At 37.7% G+C, this 21,755-nt stretch overlaps 1 protein-coding gene across 4 annotated transcripts in view; it reads right to left on the reverse strand.

The window, feature by feature from the left end:
* SYNE2 (spectrin repeat containing nuclear envelope protein 2) overlaps window positions 1–21,755 on the reverse strand; it is a 186,776-nt gene that overhangs the window by 126,249 nt on the left and 38,772 nt on the right. For all 4 annotated transcript variants that reach the window (XR_014618494.1, XM_084288050.1, XM_084288048.1 and 1 more), the window contains exons 13-33: window positions 21,565–21,677; window positions 20,726–20,882; window positions 19,092–19,188; window positions 18,736–18,923; window positions 18,405–18,569; window positions 17,582–17,755; window positions 15,647–15,805; window positions 15,205–15,378; window positions 14,134–14,268; window positions 13,823–13,978; window positions 12,423–12,634; window positions 12,099–12,174; window positions 11,673–11,791; window positions 10,948–11,071; window positions 9,918–10,075; window positions 9,312–9,459; window positions 7,274–7,872; window positions 6,223–6,402; window positions 5,536–5,686; window positions 3,219–3,377; window positions 2,389–2,550 (exon numbers count right to left, since the gene is read on the reverse strand). Coding sequence is in view for 3 of the 4 variants with exons in the window: in XM_084288050.1 (XP_084144176.1) it covers window positions 2,389–2,550; window positions 3,219–3,377; window positions 5,536–5,686; window positions 6,223–6,402; window positions 7,274–7,872; window positions 9,312–9,459; window positions 9,918–10,075; window positions 10,948–11,071; window positions 11,673–11,791; window positions 12,099–12,174; window positions 12,423–12,634; window positions 13,823–13,978; window positions 14,134–14,268; window positions 15,205–15,378; window positions 15,647–15,805; window positions 17,582–17,755; window positions 18,405–18,569; window positions 18,736–18,923; window positions 19,092–19,188; window positions 20,726–20,882; window positions 21,565–21,677 (3,606 nt within the window). In the remaining variant the exon portion in view is untranslated. The remainder of the gene's footprint in view (window positions 1–2,388; window positions 2,551–3,218; window positions 3,378–5,535; window positions 5,687–6,222; window positions 6,403–7,273; window positions 7,873–9,311; window positions 9,460–9,917; window positions 10,076–10,947; window positions 11,072–11,672; window positions 11,792–12,098; window positions 12,175–12,422; window positions 12,635–13,822; window positions 13,979–14,133; window positions 14,269–15,204; window positions 15,379–15,646; window positions 15,806–17,581; window positions 17,756–18,404; window positions 18,570–18,735; window positions 18,924–19,091; window positions 19,189–20,725; window positions 20,883–21,564; window positions 21,678–21,755) is intronic.

Raw genomic sequence — 21,755 nt, forward strand, 5'->3', positions numbered from 1 at the left:
CACAGCCAGTCCGTTTCCTGATTGTCATTCTAGCAATTTAGACAGACATTTTTGTCCTAGGGTCAGAAACATTCCAAGTTTCTCAGGTAAAAGCAGTAGTCAATGCAAATCTAGCACAATTTAACAATCTTAACTTCTTTACTTCTACATGAATCCATGCAAATTTGGAGGAAAATAATCTTTATTTTGTATTTATTTATTACTTCTTAAAAAGGTGTAACATATCTTAAAATATCCTCAGATATCACATACAAGTCAAGAATTGGCATCATGATGATACACTTTGGCAATGATGTGATAAAACACAATACTTCCTGTACGTGCTTTTTTAAAGTATCCCCCTTTGTATATGAAGACCTCTACTCATCAGAATGGATTTTGGAACAAGCTGATAACATGACAGTAAAATACCAGATACCAGCTTCAACTTACGAAACAGGATATGGCAAAAACAGTCACACTGTCTCAGATTCCCAAGTCATGTTTCCAAATTCCCTCAGGACAAAATATTTCTTTGCAATCTCTACAAAAGGAATCCTCAACACCTGTTCACCCCCTGCAGTCCTTAAAAGAGTTCCCATTTCCATATTGGCAACAGAGGAAAGGAGGACTTCTCCCATGTTATTTATACTGAAATTGTCTCTAAATATACAGTCAAATAATTCATTACTCCGTTTTTTGTGATACATTTCTTGAAAGCACATGCACCTGTGCTCTGCTGAGTGGTCACAAAGGACCCTGGGTTTCAACCCTATGTAATGTGATACATATTGCAGCAATTCGGGTTGTAATTAACGTTAATGTTATGTTTCAGGACCCAGATTAATGTTTCAGATTAATGAACCTAATCCCACTTAACTCTGACGCTCACTAGAAACTTCAATCACTTTACAAAAGTACAAATACACTGAATTCAGTTTTCTCCCCTATTCCACTTTTAGAGTGGCTCATGGGAAATAGTTTCTCTCTCCTTTACCCTTTCTCTCCCTCTCTTTTGTGAATTATTCTCTTGCATAGGAACAGCAGAGTAACTCTGTTCCAGTCAAAACCCCAAACCACAACACCTCAGCACAGCCACCTTCAGCACAGCCTTTCCTGAGCACCACTAGAAAGGCATGTCAGGGGCATGGTCACACCACTGTGGGCCTCAGCAGTTTCTAGGTAACAAAATGGCTTTTAGGATGCAGTCACCAGATAGTGCATTTTTTAGTGTAGCCCCCAGGGACCTGAACTACCCCAAGTCAACTCTAACAATAGAGCGGTAAAGAAAATGGTAATGTGACAAAATATCCACCTCTACACAGCACGTGTGCTACTGTTTCACTGGGAAGATCTATATAAAAAGAACACCTTGCCTTTCTATTGCTCTGCAAATTAAAACAAATGAACAAATAGAAGCAGCAATAATGCTGCAAATAAGTGTAAGGAAAAACAGGGCATTTGTAGCATGTAAACACTCTGAAAAAGCTGCCTGCATAATTTCAAACCAGTGGATATGGGATTTATTTATGTTTCAACCCCACTCAAGCAGGAAATTATTTCTGTTTAGCAAAGAATGGCTGTAACTATAACAGAGCAGTGCAGCTGTTTCATTATGGCCCTAAAGTCAGAAGTTAAAACATTCACCCCTGTACATGAGGTTCTTCAACAACACAGAACTAGTGCATGTATTTCTACACCCCACTGCACCCCTACTCGTAGAGTTAATGCTATAACTTGTGTGGAAGAGGCATGGGCAGGTCTTGCCTAGGCTCCACTGATGTCTGCCCGTGTGCAACCTGATGACCTGTAGCAGCCAGCCACTACTGTTAGGGTCACATTAAGTTACACTGGGATGCATACCAAGACAAGGATCCCAAAAGCAAATAAGCCACATCTGCAAACTCTTCTTGAACTGTGCATTGCCCAGCCGTTTCTGAGGCTCCAGTATCTTCACTGACAGATAATTTCTAACTAGAAAACTAATCATTAACCTATATACACTCTTTTCTTTCTTCTCTATGTATGAGGAAATATGTACACCACTATATTTAGACTACAAGCTTTCCAGGCCTTCTCTTTGCTATATATTTGTATAGCACAAAAGGATGAGGGTGCATTTGTAGCATAAAGCAGCATTTGTAGTGCTCCGTTAATTTAAAATAATTTTGTATATCCGCAAAGCCTGTATACGCATAAACACATCTCTATTTATTAGTTTCCAAGACCTTTACCCCCTGCACATTACACAATATCTTCAGTAAAATTGTCCAGGCAGATACAATTGCAAATGTTACGACTTCCTCTGCTTTTGCAGTGCTGATATTTCTTCATGATGTGCATTCTTATAGTCAGAAGTCTATACCACTACAACATGAGTTTAGGGTAAAGAATTTCCATTCAAATTACCTTTAACTGTGTAAGGTCCTCTTCAGTCAGACAATGGTCTTCAATGTTCTTGAGTTCTGCATTTGCCCAAGCGTCGATTGTGCCAGATAAATTAAGAAGTTTGTCCCACAAAGCCTGAGCTCTTCCCAAATTATCACAGTAGTTTTCAGTCTTTTCATTGATCTACCAAGAGATTTATATACAGAAAATGCACACAGATTTCAAAATGTTAAATTACATTCTAAAAACAAAATCAGCGTAATATAATCTGAGCGAGATGAAACCACCCCCATAAACAAGTGCGGCAAGGGAAAAAATCTCATATGTCTTCACGGCAAACTGGTCATGGAGAAGATATTTAAATCCCTGCTACACATGTCGCTAAACACACCAATCACAGTGGCAGCTTGCCAGTTTTAAGGCAGGTTTAGGAAGGAGCCTTGATCATTAATGTTTATCTACTTTCAGTAAATACCATCTAATCTCAGTACTGATGCACCGCTTATATCAACTATGGCAAACATTTCTCACCAACAGTACCAGCATTGTAATTCTCTCAATTGTCTCCAAAGCCTAAATACACTGAAGTTATTAATGGAAGCTTAATATTGCCATTCTGCATCTCCCAGAATTATTTACTGCTAAGAGCGCCAATGCTATAAACTACCTGACACATCAAAAGCTTTACACCAATAGCCACTTGTAAGCTTTGCTCTGGTAAACACTTGGATTTCTCTCTTAAGAATCTACCATATTGCATTTAATTTATTCCAAATATTACACACTAGTCAGAATCAATTACTATAATGCATAACAGATAAGACCACCCTGATAATTTGCTTTTTACATACATCCAGCCATCTGTCCACAATGATGTTAGCCTCATTCTCAAACGGAGGCTCCTCAAAGCTTCTCATTTTATTGAGCTGGAATTGAAGGTTTTTGCAGATCTGATTTATTTTGTCTACATCTTCAGAGTGATCATGAAATTCCTCTTTTGCCTCTTCAATCTGTGAAAAAGACCAAGTGGATATTTACAAACATGTTTACTTAAAACAGTTTCTTCAGTAAAATGTTGTAAAGTGATGTGCTATTCTTCTTACTTTAGAGAAATAACAGCACTACAGAAAATAATCATTTTAATGTAATGTGATGAGACTAGGAATGTATCCTCTGCCATTATATCCCTGTCATGTTGATAGGAACATTTCCCTATTAGAAATCTGTATTGTTCTGTTACTGGCTGAAAAACAGCTGAGTGGGAACTACAGACAATATACTTCTGACTATAAGATTCAAAACCACAGTTTGATTTAAAAATAATAATCACAAGATCCAAAGGCACTGTATATATCCATACATAGAACCTCACTTACAAAACCAAACAATGCACAATGTAATAATTGTCTGACATATTCTTACAAGTCTAAAAGAAAATAACCTGGAACTTTAGAGGTTTTGAACTACTTTAAAAAAAAAGAAAAAGAGCTTAGATCCTACTTTAATGTAGCCATTATCAAATATGCTACTATGAGAAGCAGAAATGTCCTTTTTTTCTATTTTCTAATTAAGCACTGACTGCTTCTTTGTGCTTGTTTGCAACGTCAGTGTTTACAAACAACATGGAAGCATACTGGAAATGAAACACTGACCTCTAGCGTTAAGCAATTTGATATTAAAAGCTCCCATTTCCCAGAGCTGGCAAGCGTCTTCTCATACAGACGCTGTCAACCACTGAGAAAAGGGGAGGGAGGGAGGGATGGCAGTTACAAACCAGAACAAGGCAGACAATCTTCTCTGTTGCCATTACATATAATTGTAAATAACAAATCATCGGTACTCCAGGACATCTGTGCTATGCAGCTGCTCTTGCAGATTGCAATTCTGAGAGTGGTTGTTGCAAAACTCAGGGTGGGGTGGAAGGCAAATGATGCACATGGACACCCATCCCATTGCCTGAGTATTATATTTATGCTCCTTAAATTTAACCATTCATGCACCAGTTGAGAACAAATGTTCCTGAATAGGAACATGCCTCATCAGATAGCCTAAAAATGGCATCTGAATAACTTGTTACACAACCCAGCCAGGGAAAGTGAAAACTGTGCAGTAAAATGGCCACAGTGGAAATGCTGCTGTTCCCTAATCCATTAGCTGTGGACACCTATGTCCACTGGTTGTATTCATGTGGCTAAGAAGAATGTAGCCAGCAGCCAACTTTTTGTCTGACCAAGAGGTAACTTTTGAATACAGGGGAGTGTTCAGCAGTACTTGCTTGTTCAGTCTCATCACCTAACGTATAAGCTACTGTAAATGTTTAACTGCTACCAAGACAGCATGGAGTAAGTTGTTTACTGAGGCCAAACCTCAGCAAGTTGTTTACTGAGGCCAAACCTCTTATATAGAAGGTCTGTCCTTTAGGTACGATTTTAGGAGAGAAAAGGAGTGAAATATGTTACTATGGCTTCTAACCGCAGCACAGTTCGGTCAGCAGTCAGAATAACATCAGAGATTCACGCTGCAAACACAGCCAGCTCAAGGAAGTACTGCATTGTCAGCCTGCTCAAAACTGCTTTGGCCTCCAGAAGCCCTCATCCCAGTGCAGCAGCACGCTAGCAATCCCCAGGCTGGCTCTGAGCAAGGTGGCAGTGACACGCAGCAATGTACATACATTTCAGCCCAGGAAGCATTAGAGTTGCATTAGATACTATTTTTGCTTGAAGTGGTACAATGTTTTAAACTGTCCCTTTAGGAGTGAATCAATTTGCTGCTTTTGTACATTTGCAAACTACCTCCTAGAAGTGGAAGAAGGAAGAAGGTTTCTAACTTGGTGGAAAAAATATAACTATTCTAATGGGTATGTCTGAAATAAGTCTTGCTGAGTTCAACGTGTGTTTTTGGTAGTACAGGATTTCATCTTATTTTGGTATTAGATCAAAACAGTTTTTCCATTTTAGATCAAAACCCCCTTAACAAGCCCTTGATTCACTAAGTAAACTTAGACATCAACTTAAAACCAGAGTACGGACCCTAAACATAGTTTGGAAGCCAAAGTGAATGCAAGGACTTCACATTTACCCTGAAGCCCAGGCATACAAGGTCAACCCTACACCTGAACACTTCGTTTGTTGTTTTTTTTAAAAACTTCATTAAGTTTCTTTTACTCACCTTTGTTATCAGTCTGTTCAAATTCTCCTTCCCCATGTAAGAATTTTGCTGTCCAAGGACAATCTCCAGTTTCTGGATGATGCTGGTCAGACTACTTTTGCAGCTTTGGTACTGCTTCAGGAGCTCCAGAGCCCTTGCACACTGCTCCTGGCTATTAAGAAAAGAGATAGATTATTTATTGGCTATGCATAAAGGAGCAGCCTAAGCTTCTTGTCTGCTTCCTTCTCCTATATTCAAACACATGAGGAGTTTGACTACTATGTTCAGAAGAAATTAAATGGGCAGGATAAATTAAACTGGCACAAACTCTATAACACCGCGTGACACCTGTTGTGGTTAAGGGACAGTTTTTTTTGAAACAAATGCCAGTCACTATACTATGCCTCTGATTCATATTTAACCATTCTTCTGGATACCAGTTATGTTCAACATTTCACCGTATTTCACTGCTAAATGATAGGACTGTGATTTCTTAAAAAATAAATACAATTAATGAGCTTTGGCTGCAAAATTCTACATGCAATTCTAGGAATTAAGATTGTTTATAGCATCATAATAGTAGCATTTCCTAGTGTACCAGAATTTCACTTGCTTTAAGGTATGGTCTAAGGCTTTTTTGATGTTTCATTTTACAAGCAAACCTCTTACTTGTACAATACTATTTTAAAACATAACTTTTCTTCTTACCATTCAGCAAGCAAGAGTTTTGTATCCTCCCATAACCTCTCTGTAACTCTGCACTGCTCATTTGCTTCCTCTGCTTTTTCCTCTTTCATCTGCAGGAGCTTATTAGTGATTTCTCGCATAGATTTCATTTCAACAGCAGCACAATCTAATTCCTTTTCCAATTCCGTTAATGATTTTACCCTTTATTAGAAAAAAAAAAAAGAAATACAGACTTATATTAAAGCAAGCCTTTGATTTTTTTTCACCAATGTAATTACTAAGTTCTCTAGAAATGCATCCTGAGCTGCACATACTTACTATATTAAATGACACCATAAAAAATGTAATTTGACTCAGTCCTTCAGATCAGTTACACTGACCTAAGAGCTGCTTGAGAAAGTAATCCAAAATCCTAAAGGCCAATAAGATTTGTATGAATATAGTGTATTAGTTTGCATTAAAATGTTAAGGACATTCTGGCTATCTTAAAATAAGGTCTAAGAAAGGAAGTTATGCCATAGTGTGTGGGATTTGACAACACAAATAAATACATAAATAAATAAATAAATCACAGCTTAAAAACTCCTTTCCCTTCCCATTTTCCCCACACACAGTTTATTCGTCCTTTGCGAGGCTGCAGACAGCTCCTCTGAAACAGTATCAGAGTTATACAAGTTATGTTGGTGACTTTCTCAGGGTATGGTAAAATAACACAAAGCTTCTCCAACTCAAGGGTTTACATCACGTCACTGCTCAGCAAGAAGATCTGTCTCCCTGGCTGAGAATTAGCTTACTGAAAATTAAGATCATAACAATCAACCTCCTTCCATTTCTTTTTCATCAGTGCTGCTTCCAACAAGTACATACAAAGTATTTTAAAAGAAAAAAATTGGAGAAGGCTTCCTTATTTAGGTTGTAAGGCAGAGAATAAAAGACAAACTGTCGATTTTCTTCAGTGCTACAAAGACGCTTTAAGACACATTTGTGTTTCAGTGCTCTATCAAAAAGGGGCCATAGGCCCTCTGAGTTCACTGAAATTATGAAATTACAAGAGCTTTGAAAAAGAATTCACCTTTGTTGAATAGCTGGAATCGTTGGATCCTTCAAGCCTATTTTGTTAATTCTATCACGTAGATCCTGAATGTTTTTAAGGAGTTCACAATTTCTTGTGGAAAATATCTTGTATAAATCATTTTCCTCTGTCAGCATCTGATCACTTGAGTGACCACAAGTCATAGTTAGCTCTTCAGATAAATTCAGAACTAGTTTTTCACACCAGGTCTCTCCCCCACACTCAGCATCTTCCAAGCAAATATCAACTGCTTTCAGGCGTTCATCCAAACATTTAGCCTCTTTTGCCATATGAGAGACTTCTTGTGCAGCCTCTCTCAACACTTTTTCCTGTATTTCAGGTTGACCCGAGGAATCTGTGAGACGTCTTACGGAACTCTGAATCTTCCTCAGTGAGGCCATAAAAGCTTCTAGATCTTTAAGGACTGTCTCTCGGATCTGCATTTTATGGCTCATTTCTTCAAGCTGGTTTTGATAATAAAACATAATTTTACTTGCAGCTTGCAGATCTATTGGATTAAATTCATCTCTTGCTGAACTGTCCAGGTTTTCCAATTGCTTGCACACTTCAATCTGATTTAATATGGACCTCTGTAGCTCCTGAAATTGAGAGAATCATAACAGTGTTAGCAAGTGAAAGAAAATCTTTATCCTATATTCAAGCTGAACTTATGACTGAAAAACAAATTATGCTGATCCAAATAGAATATATGTATATATATCGTTAAAAGAGTGAAGGAGAACATTTTTAAGATTTGGGTGTTTGGAATTTTCATTGCAATTTAGGACTGTGGGAGATCTAGATACAAAAACAACATTAAATGCAATTGAGTTTATTAAATCTGAATCATTACGCCTATACATTCAATTAGCCATTTGCTAAGAGATAATATCATATTACAAACACAGACATAAGGCACTACGAGGCAATCAGATTAAGGCAGAATGACTTTGCCATGGCAATACAGTAAATATGCTAAATAGGGTGGTTGAGAAAGAAAAACATTTTTTCCTCATCTGGATATTGGTGGAGGAAGGGGAAAAAAAAAGAAAAATCAAGTAAAATGGTATTTCACATACAAGTAATATGACCAGCACTATAAAAAAGCTCAAATCTCTTGCCAGCAACCTCAAAAATAGGAGAAAAGGATTACAAGAGTCCTGGGACTGAAACCAGCAAGCTCTTACAGCAGACTGCTACTTCTGCCACCTTTAAAATTCTTTTTTTGCGATATTCTTGGAGGAAACTTACACACATGTAAAATTCTCTCTGTGAAGCCTGCACACTGTCTGGTTAAAGGATTACGCAGCCCTCAGGCAAACAGCAGTACATCACTGTTGTGAAACTTGGAAGTGCAGGGCTGGGAAAAAACGCAAGACATTTCCAGAGTCATTTCAGACAAAGAGTGCACATGCACTCTGCCCAAGAGCTTGAGAGACCTAAACCCTACTCAGCTTGAGAGCCAAGGGCAGACAAACACAAACTTTCAGTACTGTGTAGCAGTCCACATGTTCAGCGGGGACAGAATATCAGGAAAAAAACAACATCGACTCTGCCTAATCAACAGACCAGAGTCTAAGCACAAGATACTGATATCAGCAGAATAAATTACTGCATACATGCAGACCTTCCAAAGCCATCCTGAGGCATGCTCAGATCCCTCAACAGATGTGACACAAGGCAGCTTAGTTTAGCTCAGTAATTAACACTGCATTATTTATATCACTCCACAAAGTGACATAAAGCCAGGTGGGAACAGCATAGATCTGTAACGAAGAAAAGTCCTAACCTAAGATGAAATATTCACAGCCATGCTTTTTACAGTGGAGACTATCAAGGGCGCCCACTTGAGTCTACAGGAGCAATGGCATTTGAAGTGTATGGATTAAAATGCTGTTAGATGTCAGAAGTTTTGGGTAGTCTTGTGAATTGTCCCTAAGTCCTAAGAGAGAAATCCCATGAAGTTCACAAGTTCCTACAAATATTAAGAACTATTCTGGTTAGGGTGTTGTCTCTGCATCTCTGCCTTTTCCCTTACCTTTAGCTCCCTGTAAGCAAGATCACTATTCATCAGATTAAACTGTTGGATGTCCTTTTTGTTCAGCCGCTGATCTAATTCACGTAGAAGAATGGATTCATTTTCTATTGGCAAAACGATTTCCAAAGCAGTCCTTAAAGAGTTTGTTCTACAAGAAACATAAAGAAACACAAACTAGGAAAGCCAGCAAGAAAAGACACTTGACATTTTACAGCACAAGAAGCCACAGAGGTATTGTAATTGACTGTCTAATTGATCTAATCCTCCTCCTCCGGGGTCAAAGGAGTTTTTCTATTGATTAGTAATATAAGCAGTGTGAATCCCAGTGCATTTAACCAGAAGGTTGAAGGAAATAAAAATAAGCTTGGGAATACTGCACAGCAATGCTACAAAGATCTGGCTCTGAGCTTCCTGGAGAGAACCACACTATCTGCAAGATACATATGAGCTATGTATAATTAAGAAAAAGATTAATTTCATGCAATTAAAAAAAAAAAAAAAAGAATTTAAAATACACAGATACTTTCTCTAAACTACATTATTTCCTTCACAAGCATCCGTTGATGAGCTACTCCTTTGCCAATATCATGAAATATTATTTTATACCTGGTATTTATAATATCCTGAAGTTCTTTCCATTCTCCTTCTAGCTTGCTTCTTGTCTCAGAGAGAGTAGCCCTTTCCACTTCATCCACAAGGTTTTCTAAGGTAGATGAGATGTTTCCCAACTGTGTCCAACCAGAAGTGGTATCATTCTCTATCACCTAAAAGATATGAATAGTTAATTGAATTAATATGATTCTGCATTTTACAACAGACTGGGTAGTTCATAAAATGACAATCACAAGAGTTTCTGCAGAAAAAGTTGAAAATGTCAACTTTAGTTAAGAATTTCTTTTTTTTTTTTTTTTTTAAAGACCCAATTCAGCTGTGTGTAAATCTCTGTCAGCTTCTTATAACAAAATTTTCTATGTCAGACATATGCCTGGCCTACATTTTATAAAGGTTCAATAAATATGGTTCAGCCATTTTTACACAAAATGAATGGAAAATATCTCATTTTATCTGTGTTCAAAAGAACAAAACACAAACTTAGAACTACACCAAGGTCTAATGTGCTAGATAGCCTTTGTGCTCTGTTCTACAGAAGACTTGGAAAATTTTAATAATTAAAGTCCCAACATTAATTATGTGCCTCTTAACAGCCCCTTAAGTTTCTCACAAGCCTAAGTTGTAAGTCCTGGAAGAGTTTCATTCTGCACATGCACCATTGGCATTTGATGGTTCAACTTTGAAGACTTCTGCAGCCCTGGGTTTGGTCCATCATTTCCCATTCCCACTGACAACAGAGCTGTTTTCTACAGTTATTTTTTCCATTAGATCCATTTCAGTCGGCAGACCAGGAACTGATCGCCACCAATTTCTTCTTTCAGCAATACTGGTAAAACTCCACTGCTAAGTTGCAATTCAGTTCTGCTAAATGCTGAACCCTTCATTTCCCTCTGCTTCTAATAAATCTGGTTGTAAGGATGCTCCTTACCCCTTGGCAACACACATAACACATGGAAGGCGATGGCTCTACATGAAAAAATAATAACTTAGGCACCAAATATGTTTTTAAAAGATGAAGACTTACTTGTAGTTCATGCAGTTTATTCTGAAGACATGAAGTATCTTTTATTTCATCAGTAAAGCCAGACGCTACTTTTTCTCTGCTTATTTGTAATAGTTCCTCCAGGTTACTTCTTTTTGTGTTATAGCTAAAGAAAGATGGAATCACTTTCAGAGAGAGTATTACTTCTAATTTAATGGAACATGGCAGAGGTTGGGACTGGCTAATCAAGGCTGCCATATAAAATAAGCAGATTCTATTGCAAATGCATATTATTACATAAGTCCCACCTGAATGGGCATAAAGGAGCAATATATAAAAGTGCTGAGACGTTGCTCACCTGGCTAATCTTCATGTGGGAATGCCTGCTGGCATTCTCCAAACTCAGTTTTCTGAATGTAAAAATGTCATTTCTTTAAAAACTTGCCACATTTTTTATTTTACGCTACTTGCAGTTATTAGTAAGGCGGATTTTTGATGATACAGATTTTTCTGTCTAACAGAAGAGCAGAAAATTCTTTTTTTATAGCTTTAAGTGTTCTTCCTTCAATGCCACAATGTTTGAAATTTTTACCTACTACAGTGTTTCCTTATTAATCACAAAGCAATATTAAGTAAACTGTAGTAGAACAAGAACAGATTTTTTCACAATTAAAGTGTGCCTTATGTTTGACACATTCAATTAATTTATGGATGTCTAGCACTGTATCATCTCTAAATACACATACATTTTATCCTTTGAAAATTACCTCTCTAATAAATCTGGTGAGGGCAAATGACTGTCTTCCTCAAACATCTTTTCACAGGTTTCTCCATTGTGATGTTCCACATCTGTCTCCAAAACTGTTTCTGCAGCTGGTATTGATGTCTAAATAAACATAAAAAAGGTGACAATGACCTTTGCATCATGCTGTGTCAATACAGATCAGCAGGCAGCTGTGAGCTGCAAGAAGCCATCGCTTCACATGTGCCAAAGAAGACGAGAGAGAACCACGAATGCATGTTACTTTTAACATTTACTTAGTCATAGTTTCCAAATAGAAAGGGTTTTTGCTCTGTGACCAGAGCCCTGAAGTCCTGCCATAGTAAGAGCAGTAACAGAAATAATTAGTTTTTCCTTTTACCAATGATCTCTCTAGACAGAGCAGTTTTTCTTAACAGCATTGACTTCTTACCTCCTGTACTGAAAGTCTATCAGTTTGTTCAGAAGAACCAGGCTCTTCTCCATTCTCAGAAGCAACAATGGAGTCCCTATGATTTAAAAGAAATTTTGGCTTAGGAACAAAATATGGAAAACCAAGGGAAGAAAAGAAACCTTAGCTAATGATTACAAACTAAGAGCCCAGCTGTGCAGAAAAGTTACCAAACATGCTCATTTATAAAACCTCATATTAAATGTTTAGAAAGTACAGTTGCCTGTAGTAATGTACTTGTTAGTACATTTGCATGTCACAACATACATCTGATTTCTATGAGGTTACAACACATCATGCACTCACTGTTTCTTAGACAGCTCTCTTTTTCCAGCACGAGACAGCAAGGCTGTGTGAGTATCTGACACAACTTGTTGAAGCTTTTCTAGCTTTTGTCCGCAGTCTGCAATGAATGCCTGAATGTCTGGGACAGTTTCTTTTGCTAGTCTTCCCAATATTTTAAGATCTTCTAATGACTTGCTAAGTTCTCTCAGGCTGCCTTCCTGTGAAAAAAAGGCCTAAACAAAGAAAAATAATACAATAAACTCATGTTAAGCCATAAGGATGCGCAATTCTAATTATTCACATAACTATTTTTTTTCTTTTTCTATTGTCTTCTTGGATGAATGCACTTGAAGTGTAAGCTGTCAAACCAGGAGAAAAACATTTATTTTCCTTGAATCTTTCTCAAATAAAGCCAGGAAAGAAACTGAGATTTTTGGGAATGTGTTCCCCAGCTGCATTCCCAAGACTATACTGACTCCTGCTTGATTTTGAAACTCCTTTTGTTACTACAATTCTATCTACTTTTGATCCCAAGTCCTCTGCATACTTACATTGAAAATACATGTTCTATTGACTACAGAAAAAATAGAATTGGAAAATGTATTTAAAGTATTCCCCACCGATAATTCTGCTTTTGAGTGTGAAATCAATATATTAATAAATGTAACAAACATATGAGCAGAAGGAATGCACCTAAGGATGCTTATTTCTCTTTTCTCCTGCTTATGCAATATTTGTTCAGAACGAACCCATGAGAAGCAAATACAAAAACTACACTTAATTCAGCAAAGACCAGAATTTCAACAAGAGTGCATTTTCTTACCCTTGTAAGTGGTAAACTGGCTGCATCAATGCATATTAAAGAGGGTGGAGGAAAATACTAATAGCAATGAAGTAGAAAAAATATTGCTTACAGAATATGTAAAATTCACTATGGCTCAGCCCAGTAAGTAAAAAATGAAAGTCTTATGTCTAACTGAATAATTTGTATGTAGCACAAACACAGAGGTGAAGTGGGACTATTGCACTGTGAGAAGTTACTCTCACTTGAAGGCACCTAAACCAGCTATACAACTATAACAAAATAACTGTAACAAATCAAGAACACAGAAACATTTCTTATTTTTACACTTTGCAGAGATAAATGTTTTATGCTGTCCAAGGCTGTACTAAAAAAAAAAAATTGAAAAGATACCACACATACAACAAGGAGATAACTCTAACAAAGAAGCTAGTATCTGCAGTCAAAAATGCAATGAAATAATTTGGGTGGCTTCTTTGTTCTGTGTTTACATAACACCAAGCAAAAACTTCCACAAACACAGACTGCAACACTGTATATTAAGGAAGCAGGAGCAGGAAGGACAGACAATGCATTCAGAAAGAGAGGTAGGTGAGCAGAAAAGGAGTGGGTGAGGTACCTCATGTTCCTTGAGAAGCCCTTTAGTTTTATCCATACTTAGGAATTTCTTCTCTTTACCTAGTTGCTTATTGATTTTTTTTAAGGTTGTGTTAAATTTCTTTTTTTCCCTCTCTATCATGAGCTGGACATAGGACATAATTTCATGATGAACTGCCTGCAAAATTCAGAACACATTATCAACATAAGATGGGCAAACAGTATTATAAAGCAAACAAAAGCCTCAGAACATACTGTGGCAAAAAATCGTTTTTCCAAGCTGCCAGGCCTAATGAGAACAGACAGTGGATTCTCCTTCCTTTATTATCTCACCTCCCATCTTTTACGAACATCTTTACTCTTTTCTTCCACTACCAGCTTTTCCTGATCAGATGAAATATTTTTCAGTTGTTCAGCTGCTTTCAAAAATTTGTCAAGAACTTTATTGTCCAGAGCATTAAAAGCTTCCTGCAAAAAAGCACCATAAAGAAAAATAAACAGAACCAAATGTAGCTTATTTACCTAGTAAAATGACTTGACATAATATATAAAAACCATGCATAAAGCACATATGAATGGCATGTATGGGCTATAGCCACCCTTGAGTGGATGAATACATGGGCATTCTCCACTCTCACATATCTGCCAAAAAGTTGCAGACAACATCAGTGTATGCTTTTTGGAGCAAAGCTAACAAGAAGCAAAGTAGCAAACAAGAAGGATTAAGGTTCCTGAACTCTGCTTCATTTCCAGGGAACATACGTGCCATGTCCCACGTCTGCCAGGAGGCAAGTGAAAGGTCTGCACAGCTGCAATGGGACCCTGTGAACAGTTCCAGAAGCTCTGCACTGCCCCTGCCCATGGCTGCCCAGGACTCACTGTGCAACATGAGGCAGTACAGATTTTGGGCACTTCAATTTTTCCTGCCTCAATAAGGACCTCTTTAAGAGATCTGAATTCTGAGATCAGACACTTTCTTTACAATTTACTCTCTGGGAAAAAAAAAAAAAAAAAAAAAAAAAAGAAAAAGAAAAAAGTGGAGATTCAGCATTTATAGTCTACTTCAATAACTTGTCCAAGAATTTAGGCATATGATTCAAGATGGGAATCTTATTTATTTATTAGGCAACAAAATGGCTGTACCCACAGGTATCTGTGGATAATGGAATAATTTAAGTTAGGACAGGGCACTGACTAAACTGGTATACAGCTTTATATTTTCTTATTCAAATAGTCTACCAAGTCAGTATGGGTTAAAATACTAAACCAAAAAGTTGGGAAAAAAACATTAATAGCTACCAAAAAAATCTCTCTTACTTTTCTGACTGTGGTACCTTAGCTTTTCAAATGCCAAATAACACAAAAAGAAATACTCCATCCAGCTTGTTCAGAAAAGGAACCTACCTCGTATCTTGAAATATGCTCTTCGGGACTTAATTTTTGACTGACAAGTTGCACAGCCTTTGAAATAGAGGCCTCAAGATCTATCTGTGATTCTTCAAAATTGAGCAAAGCTTCCTTTTCTGAGGGACTCTTCTCAGATTTGGGCAGGATGTTGTTCATGTCACCCATGACGGCCTTGGAAGAAAGAGACTTTTCAGAATACGCACAAGTTTCATTCATTACATAATGTGATTGCTTCATTACATCACTCAAGTTTTTCAAGTTGAGATACTGATCTTTGAAATGATCTAATTTTTGCCCCTGGCAAGAGTCTGGGAGTAAGACTCCAATAGTCTAAAACCTTTCTTGTCTTACACAACAGAAAAGGACTCTTCCATTCACATAATGCTAAAATTAGAGATGTCTGTGCATATTAAGTCTAATAACAATGAAGAAGGAGTACCTCTATTTTGTCTCTAGCTTCTTTAACTCGTGCCTGCAAACCAGTGGTGTGAGAATGCTGTTGGGACGCCTGATCTGAAGCATTCTGCATCAGGGATTGCAATATTTCTTCTGCTGCTGCAACTTGTTCTTGGTACGAGGTTCCTTTTGCAGCCAAACTCTGGTTAAATGAAAAGCATTAGAGTCTGCACAGTATTTAGGTTAAAAGAAACTGAATTAAAAAGCCAGTATTGATCACGGACAATCAATATTTGGTCAAGGAAAAATCTCATATTTCAATTATGGTTAGTGTATCACACTGCAAAATTTTGGTGCAGAGAGAAAGAAGTCTGCTGCCATCCACAGGGGATTCTGTTTGCTGACAAATTCTGTCAATGTGATATTTTCAGTACTTTGCCTCAGAGTCAATTAGAAGTATTTTTTAAATATGCTCTCTCACCTGAACAGCTTTCCACATGATTGCACAAACCACACATTTGGATATGCATCATCTGATTTGCAGACACCCAAAATTAAGTGCATATCAGGACTCAAGATTTTCTAGTGGTATATTGACTCCTAAAAGGCAGGAAGCAGCTGGGTATTTTGCATGCAGAAGTGGTGTGCCATATTTGAATATTTATCATGAGAGTCTCTATTAGGGCTGTTTTGATCTATGAATATTCAACACATTTTCCTGTTAGAAGTTGTCAGTTAGCATTCTTTAAATTAAAATCAGTGCTTTATTCTGGATCTTGACCTATTGTACTGCAGGCAAAAAGGAACCTGATCTCTTCTGCTCACAGACACATAGACACGTTACCACTCACATTTTGGAGGCTATATTTCAGGGTGTCTTTTGTTACGCCTTTGTTTTTAAGGAACTATTGTCATACTGCAAAATGAGGCTTAATTTACAAACATATGCCCACAAAAAGATGAATATATTCTTTTCATAACCTCATACCTCTTAATTCTGTAAACTAAACACAGTGCAAGAAGGCACAACTCAAAGTAAACAAGCACAAGGACTGGTTTGCAGTTACCGTAAGTGGATTTAATGTACTGAAGAACCTCTGTGCTTAATCTTAGCACTTGGACAGAGGAATTCCAGTGAAACCTGCTTCTCATGGTCACCTTCCTAGCACTAGACTATACCGCCACTGTTGCAGAAACAGCAAACGGGAACATAAGACAGTGCTTCAGCTTCTCCAGTGCAAAGCCTGACATCTCTGTTCAATATCACCTTCACTGGCTAGTGAAGAAAACAAATCAGACTTTGCACTGAAGCTGATGAGTTCGCTGTACATATTTCAATTTGCCATTTGCTGGGAAGGAACAATAATCCATGTAAGAGAGACACGGGAAGCAACATAATGGAAGTAACAAATAAATTCATCACTGCTCATTGTGGATGTTTAGAACCAACTGCCTATAAGCTGAGATACACAAATTACCTAGCATGCTGCTGAAAATACTTCCAAGTATTCAATTTTTTTCACACATAAGCCTAGACTACAGCCAAGCTGTTCCAAATCTCCTGCTTGAATGGGAAAATACATAATAGAAAGCACTGTATGACCAGGGAAAATTCTAGTCTCGGCACCTTGCCAAGTTTTAGTCTGCTGCAAGTGCTGTGCTGGACAGGAGCAATTAACACCACTAGAAAGCATGCTGCTGATCAACAGCACCAGTGGCACTTCACTGGCACTTGCTTGTCATCTGGACACACTGCTGCTGGAAGAGTCACTTGTAGCTAGCTCGTCTGGGACTGATCCTGGGAAATAACACTGAACTACTAGAATTGGCTGACTTTTTACTACTTTGTGTTACAGCACAAAATCCACATTCGTTTCTGCTTCACCAATGAATGTGTGTTTTACTCCAACAACTAATCTGGGCCAAAAGATGAGAATCTGATAAATGAGTATTTTAAGCTGTGTATTCCCATTTTCACCTGCAAATATTCCTTTCTCTGAGGTTCCACAGGCGCCTTTTGACCGATCTCACCAAGCAGGCATCCAACCTCTGCTGCCCAGCTGTCCACCCCTCCAAGGAGCTCTTCAATTTTCTCCACGCTCCCTGGAAGCTCCCTGGCCTTTTCCACAGTATCTGTGCTCTCTTCGCCGAGCTATGAACAAAGAGCAACATGTTGCATTTTTTTGCCACCATTTATCATGACAACAGTAGTGTTAATAAATATCACTGAAAGGCCCAACTTATAAAATTAAGAGCTCTAATAGTCCCAAGCAGATAGGTAATGTTGTTCTTGTGTAAGCATTCTAGGAAATGTAATATATGTAACATTAAGCAGATTCTATAGGAATTTACAGCCGGCTAAAAGCCTGTCAAGTGAACTGGTGTGAAGTTGCATAATCCTAGAAATACCTGTGCAGCATTAACTACTTTCGTCTAGCTGAGGCAAAGATTATACAACTTAGCAAAGGTTCACAAGCTCTCAATATATGGAGTACATCCACCTCTAGAACTAAATAAAGAGTTTTATCCTGCCATAAGATATCCCTTTGTAGGTGGTTTCAAAATTTCAATTTAAAAAACTGAGTATTTTCCAGAGTGTTGTAAAGTGCATTTAACTGGGTTGCAAAGACTTATGAGTGGGATGGGATGTCCCCGTGTATTCTCTGTTCCTCCTGTTTTAAAACTGGCAATACTGAGTTGACTGAAAGATTTGTTGACATGTGATTAACAAGCTGGTAAATTTAGAAAAGATGATTTTGAAGGCTGCTTGTTGAAAGAGTAGTATGAAACTGGTGACTTACAAAGTGTGTCCTCTTGATAAACTTAGCCCACCTCCTGTTCAGTTTCTTCAGCTCTTTGGCAATATTTGATCCGACTTGCTCTTTGCTGACTTCGATGAGATAGTTTCCAGCTTCATTTAAGGAACCATGCACTGAATTCCAGCTTGCCAGGATCTCAGCAGGGATCTAGAGAGAGGCATTGAAATAATTTCAAGCAGAACCCTGCCATGACTTTACTTCCAAAATGAGGAATGGAAAAACAACAACCACAACTGTCACATATAATGCTTTCCTTCCAGGAGGCTTCCAAGTACCTCTGTCTGCCATGAGAAAAAGAAATCCAATGGCGTACCTCTTTTGGATGCTCATTTCGCTTTTCATCCAGCCATGTCTTTAATGAGTGGAGATTTTCTGTATAATTACTCCAGGAAGACAGGACTTTCTGTAGGGTACTATTTACATTGGCAATATAATCTCTGCACATAGAAATCTTTGACTCCACCATCTTAAAAAGTTTGGTAATTTCTTGAGGATCACCAGCTAGGACATTAAACAAGGGATACCATTATACATTTGGAAATATATATAAATATAAATATATATATATATATAGTATTTTACACAACACTTAGGCAGGAATTAAAACTGGTGATGGCACATCAGTTCAAAACAGAGGTTTTCATTATCAGTTTTTGAGGAGGAACTTACCTAAGCCAGGACTGCTTATGCTTTTATTTTTCAAATCTTCACAGATGTGAGTAGCAGTTTCTAGCTGTGTTTCAAGTCTCTTTTCTTCAACGAAATTCTGCCCAAAGTGAAAAGGAATTGGCATGGGTAACATTGACCCACATAAAATTTAATGGTAGGAAATACAGCTCGGGACATTTATTTTTTTGATACATGCCTACAACCTCTAGGTTAAATGTAAACTGAGCCAAGCCCATCCAGCAACTCATCTGCACCTTTTAGTCTGAATTTGACCCATTTGCTTTCTGCTCATGCAGAGAGTATCTTAAATGGAAAATATTAACTCCTGAATAGCACTGCCTGAGTCATAGTCCTGCACGAGTCAGAACTACTTATTTTGAAACATTAAGGATGTAGGGCAATGCTGAGAAATGCTGACACCTAGAACAATTCTGGCACAATTGAGTCCCATAAGTTAAAAAAGTAATTAAAGTGGGTTTTCCTGCATGCACAGAAATATCATTGTGCATCGTCCCTGCCTCAGATCAAGTAAGATCCAAACTAAGGACAGAAAGGGTCAGGAAAGAAGGAATGGGAGCAGATGAAGAGACTTGTGGTTTGAACATACACTCAGACAATGAGAAGGTTGGTCCTCAGCCCCTGTTAATCTAAGGTGCATCTCAACCCATAACAAACCTTACACTCCTATGGGAAAGGTCCCTATATTTTATCAGCTTAAGAAAGACCAGAAATTACACTCATAGAAATAACATAATAATACGTATTTATGAAACCAACTGAATCAAGAAACTCAGCACAGGTTAATGCTGTAATCCCACCTCACCACAGGGTAAAGTTAATACTACTCAAGAAAACTGAGATTTTATAACTTCCTGTTGTAAAGATGATCTAGTCCAATGAAGGCTCCTTCCAACTGAGCTATTCTATTCTATTCACTAAGACGGAATTCTCAAGGAGTCCTCTTAACTGGAGAGGGGGCAAATTTTTTAATCTCTCAGAGTCTTGATGCATCTTTGGCAGTACTTGGCGCAGGGTAATCCATCCCATATATAGCCTCTATAGGCCTACATGTGGCATCATTTTGCCGTATTTTTGCACCCCAGAAGCTGGGCTAAGCATAAAATATAACTAAACAAGACAACCGGGAAGCATAAGGAGGTAAGGAAGCTGGAAAAAGGAAAAGGCAACAGCTACAGCAGAATTAGCCAGCGCTGCCAATAATAGTTGACTTTGAAAATAGTAACTACTGAACTATTCCAGAGGCTTGTATGGATTTGAGCTAGGAAAGGACTGCTACTGCTGGCTCTATAAAAAGTCCAGAAAGAAAGAAATTTTCCCAGTAAAGAATTGAAAAGGGCAGTGAGAAAATTAGTCACAGTTGTATCCATTCCTCTAAACTGAAGAAAGAATGAATGTTTGGAGCAAAACTGGAGGACACAAAGGGAAAGAAAGCTTCTATGGAATGTATTCGCCCTCCTTTGTCTAAGTTCCAGAACTCAGAAACCTAACATGCTTCTGCCAACTTTCACAGTATCTTCATATGAGGATAGACACGTGTTTAAATCAAAGAGAATAGATAGGAGAGGAAATATTATCAGGGTGTGATTATGAAATATGTATTATTTTAAACTTACATTCCAATTTTCTAGCAGTGATTCCACGGACTCTTTTGTCCCATATTTTATGTCCCAGATATTTAGCTTTAACATCACCTCATTGGCAATGGCTGAGCACAGTCCATAGTGATATTCAAGAAGGGTGTTGGAGTTTGTGAAACACGTATTGTTGAGTCTGCAAACAGTGAAATGTTCCAAAAGTTGACTCAAATCAATAGATGTAGAAGGCAATAATGTATAAGGGTTTTAGCCTAAAAACTCTGAATTACATATATTATATAAAAGCATCTTTTTTCATATGGTGGGAAGAACATTTTAAGATAACAGTTCACTTTTTTTAAGTAGCAGCACTTTTGAGTCAATATTGACTGCTAAATTTATGGAAAATCTTAAATGGTAAGAAAAGGTGCATCTGCTATCTGTATGTCAGAGGATCTCAGACTACAGATACAGATTCACTAGTAATTTTTTAGAAAATCCCCCAACATCTTAATAGGGTTGTACAATCTGTAAATCTCGGTGATTTTAAAAGGTGGAAATTTAAAACTGGACAGAGAATTCCCACCCACAGAAAAATCTTTATATTCAAAATATTTGTGCTTCCTACCCACAGTTGCACAGGGCACCTGAAAACCTCCTGCTAATGACCTTCATTTTGCACACATAATTAAGACTTTCATTGGACCAATGACTGGACCTGTCTGCTCTGCATGCCAGTCAATCTGTGCTTAAATGGAAAATGCTCTTTTTCTTCAAGGCACGGATAAATTATGTGCTTTGTTCAGAATAAAAGAGGAAGTCATTTGCAGAACTAGACCACAATATAGTCAAAGTAGAGTGAATTTCAAGCTCATAACCTTCTTTTCATTTCCTCTAGCTTTTCAGGAACTACCAGCGGCATATTCTTCTCATCTTTATTCTCAAATGATTGAAGGGTGTCCAAGTGAGAATCAAAACAATCCATCAAGCCCTGGGGAGAAAGGGAAATAGTAAGTCATTCATTTCAATGCTAGAGTCACCTAACATTGAACCTTGTTTGACTCTGCAA

This window comes from Netta rufina (assembly GCF_964035555.1).
Source record: "Netta rufina genome assembly, chromosome: 5".
Taxonomy (NCBI): Eukaryota; Metazoa; Chordata; class Aves; order Anseriformes; family Anatidae; genus Netta; species Netta rufina.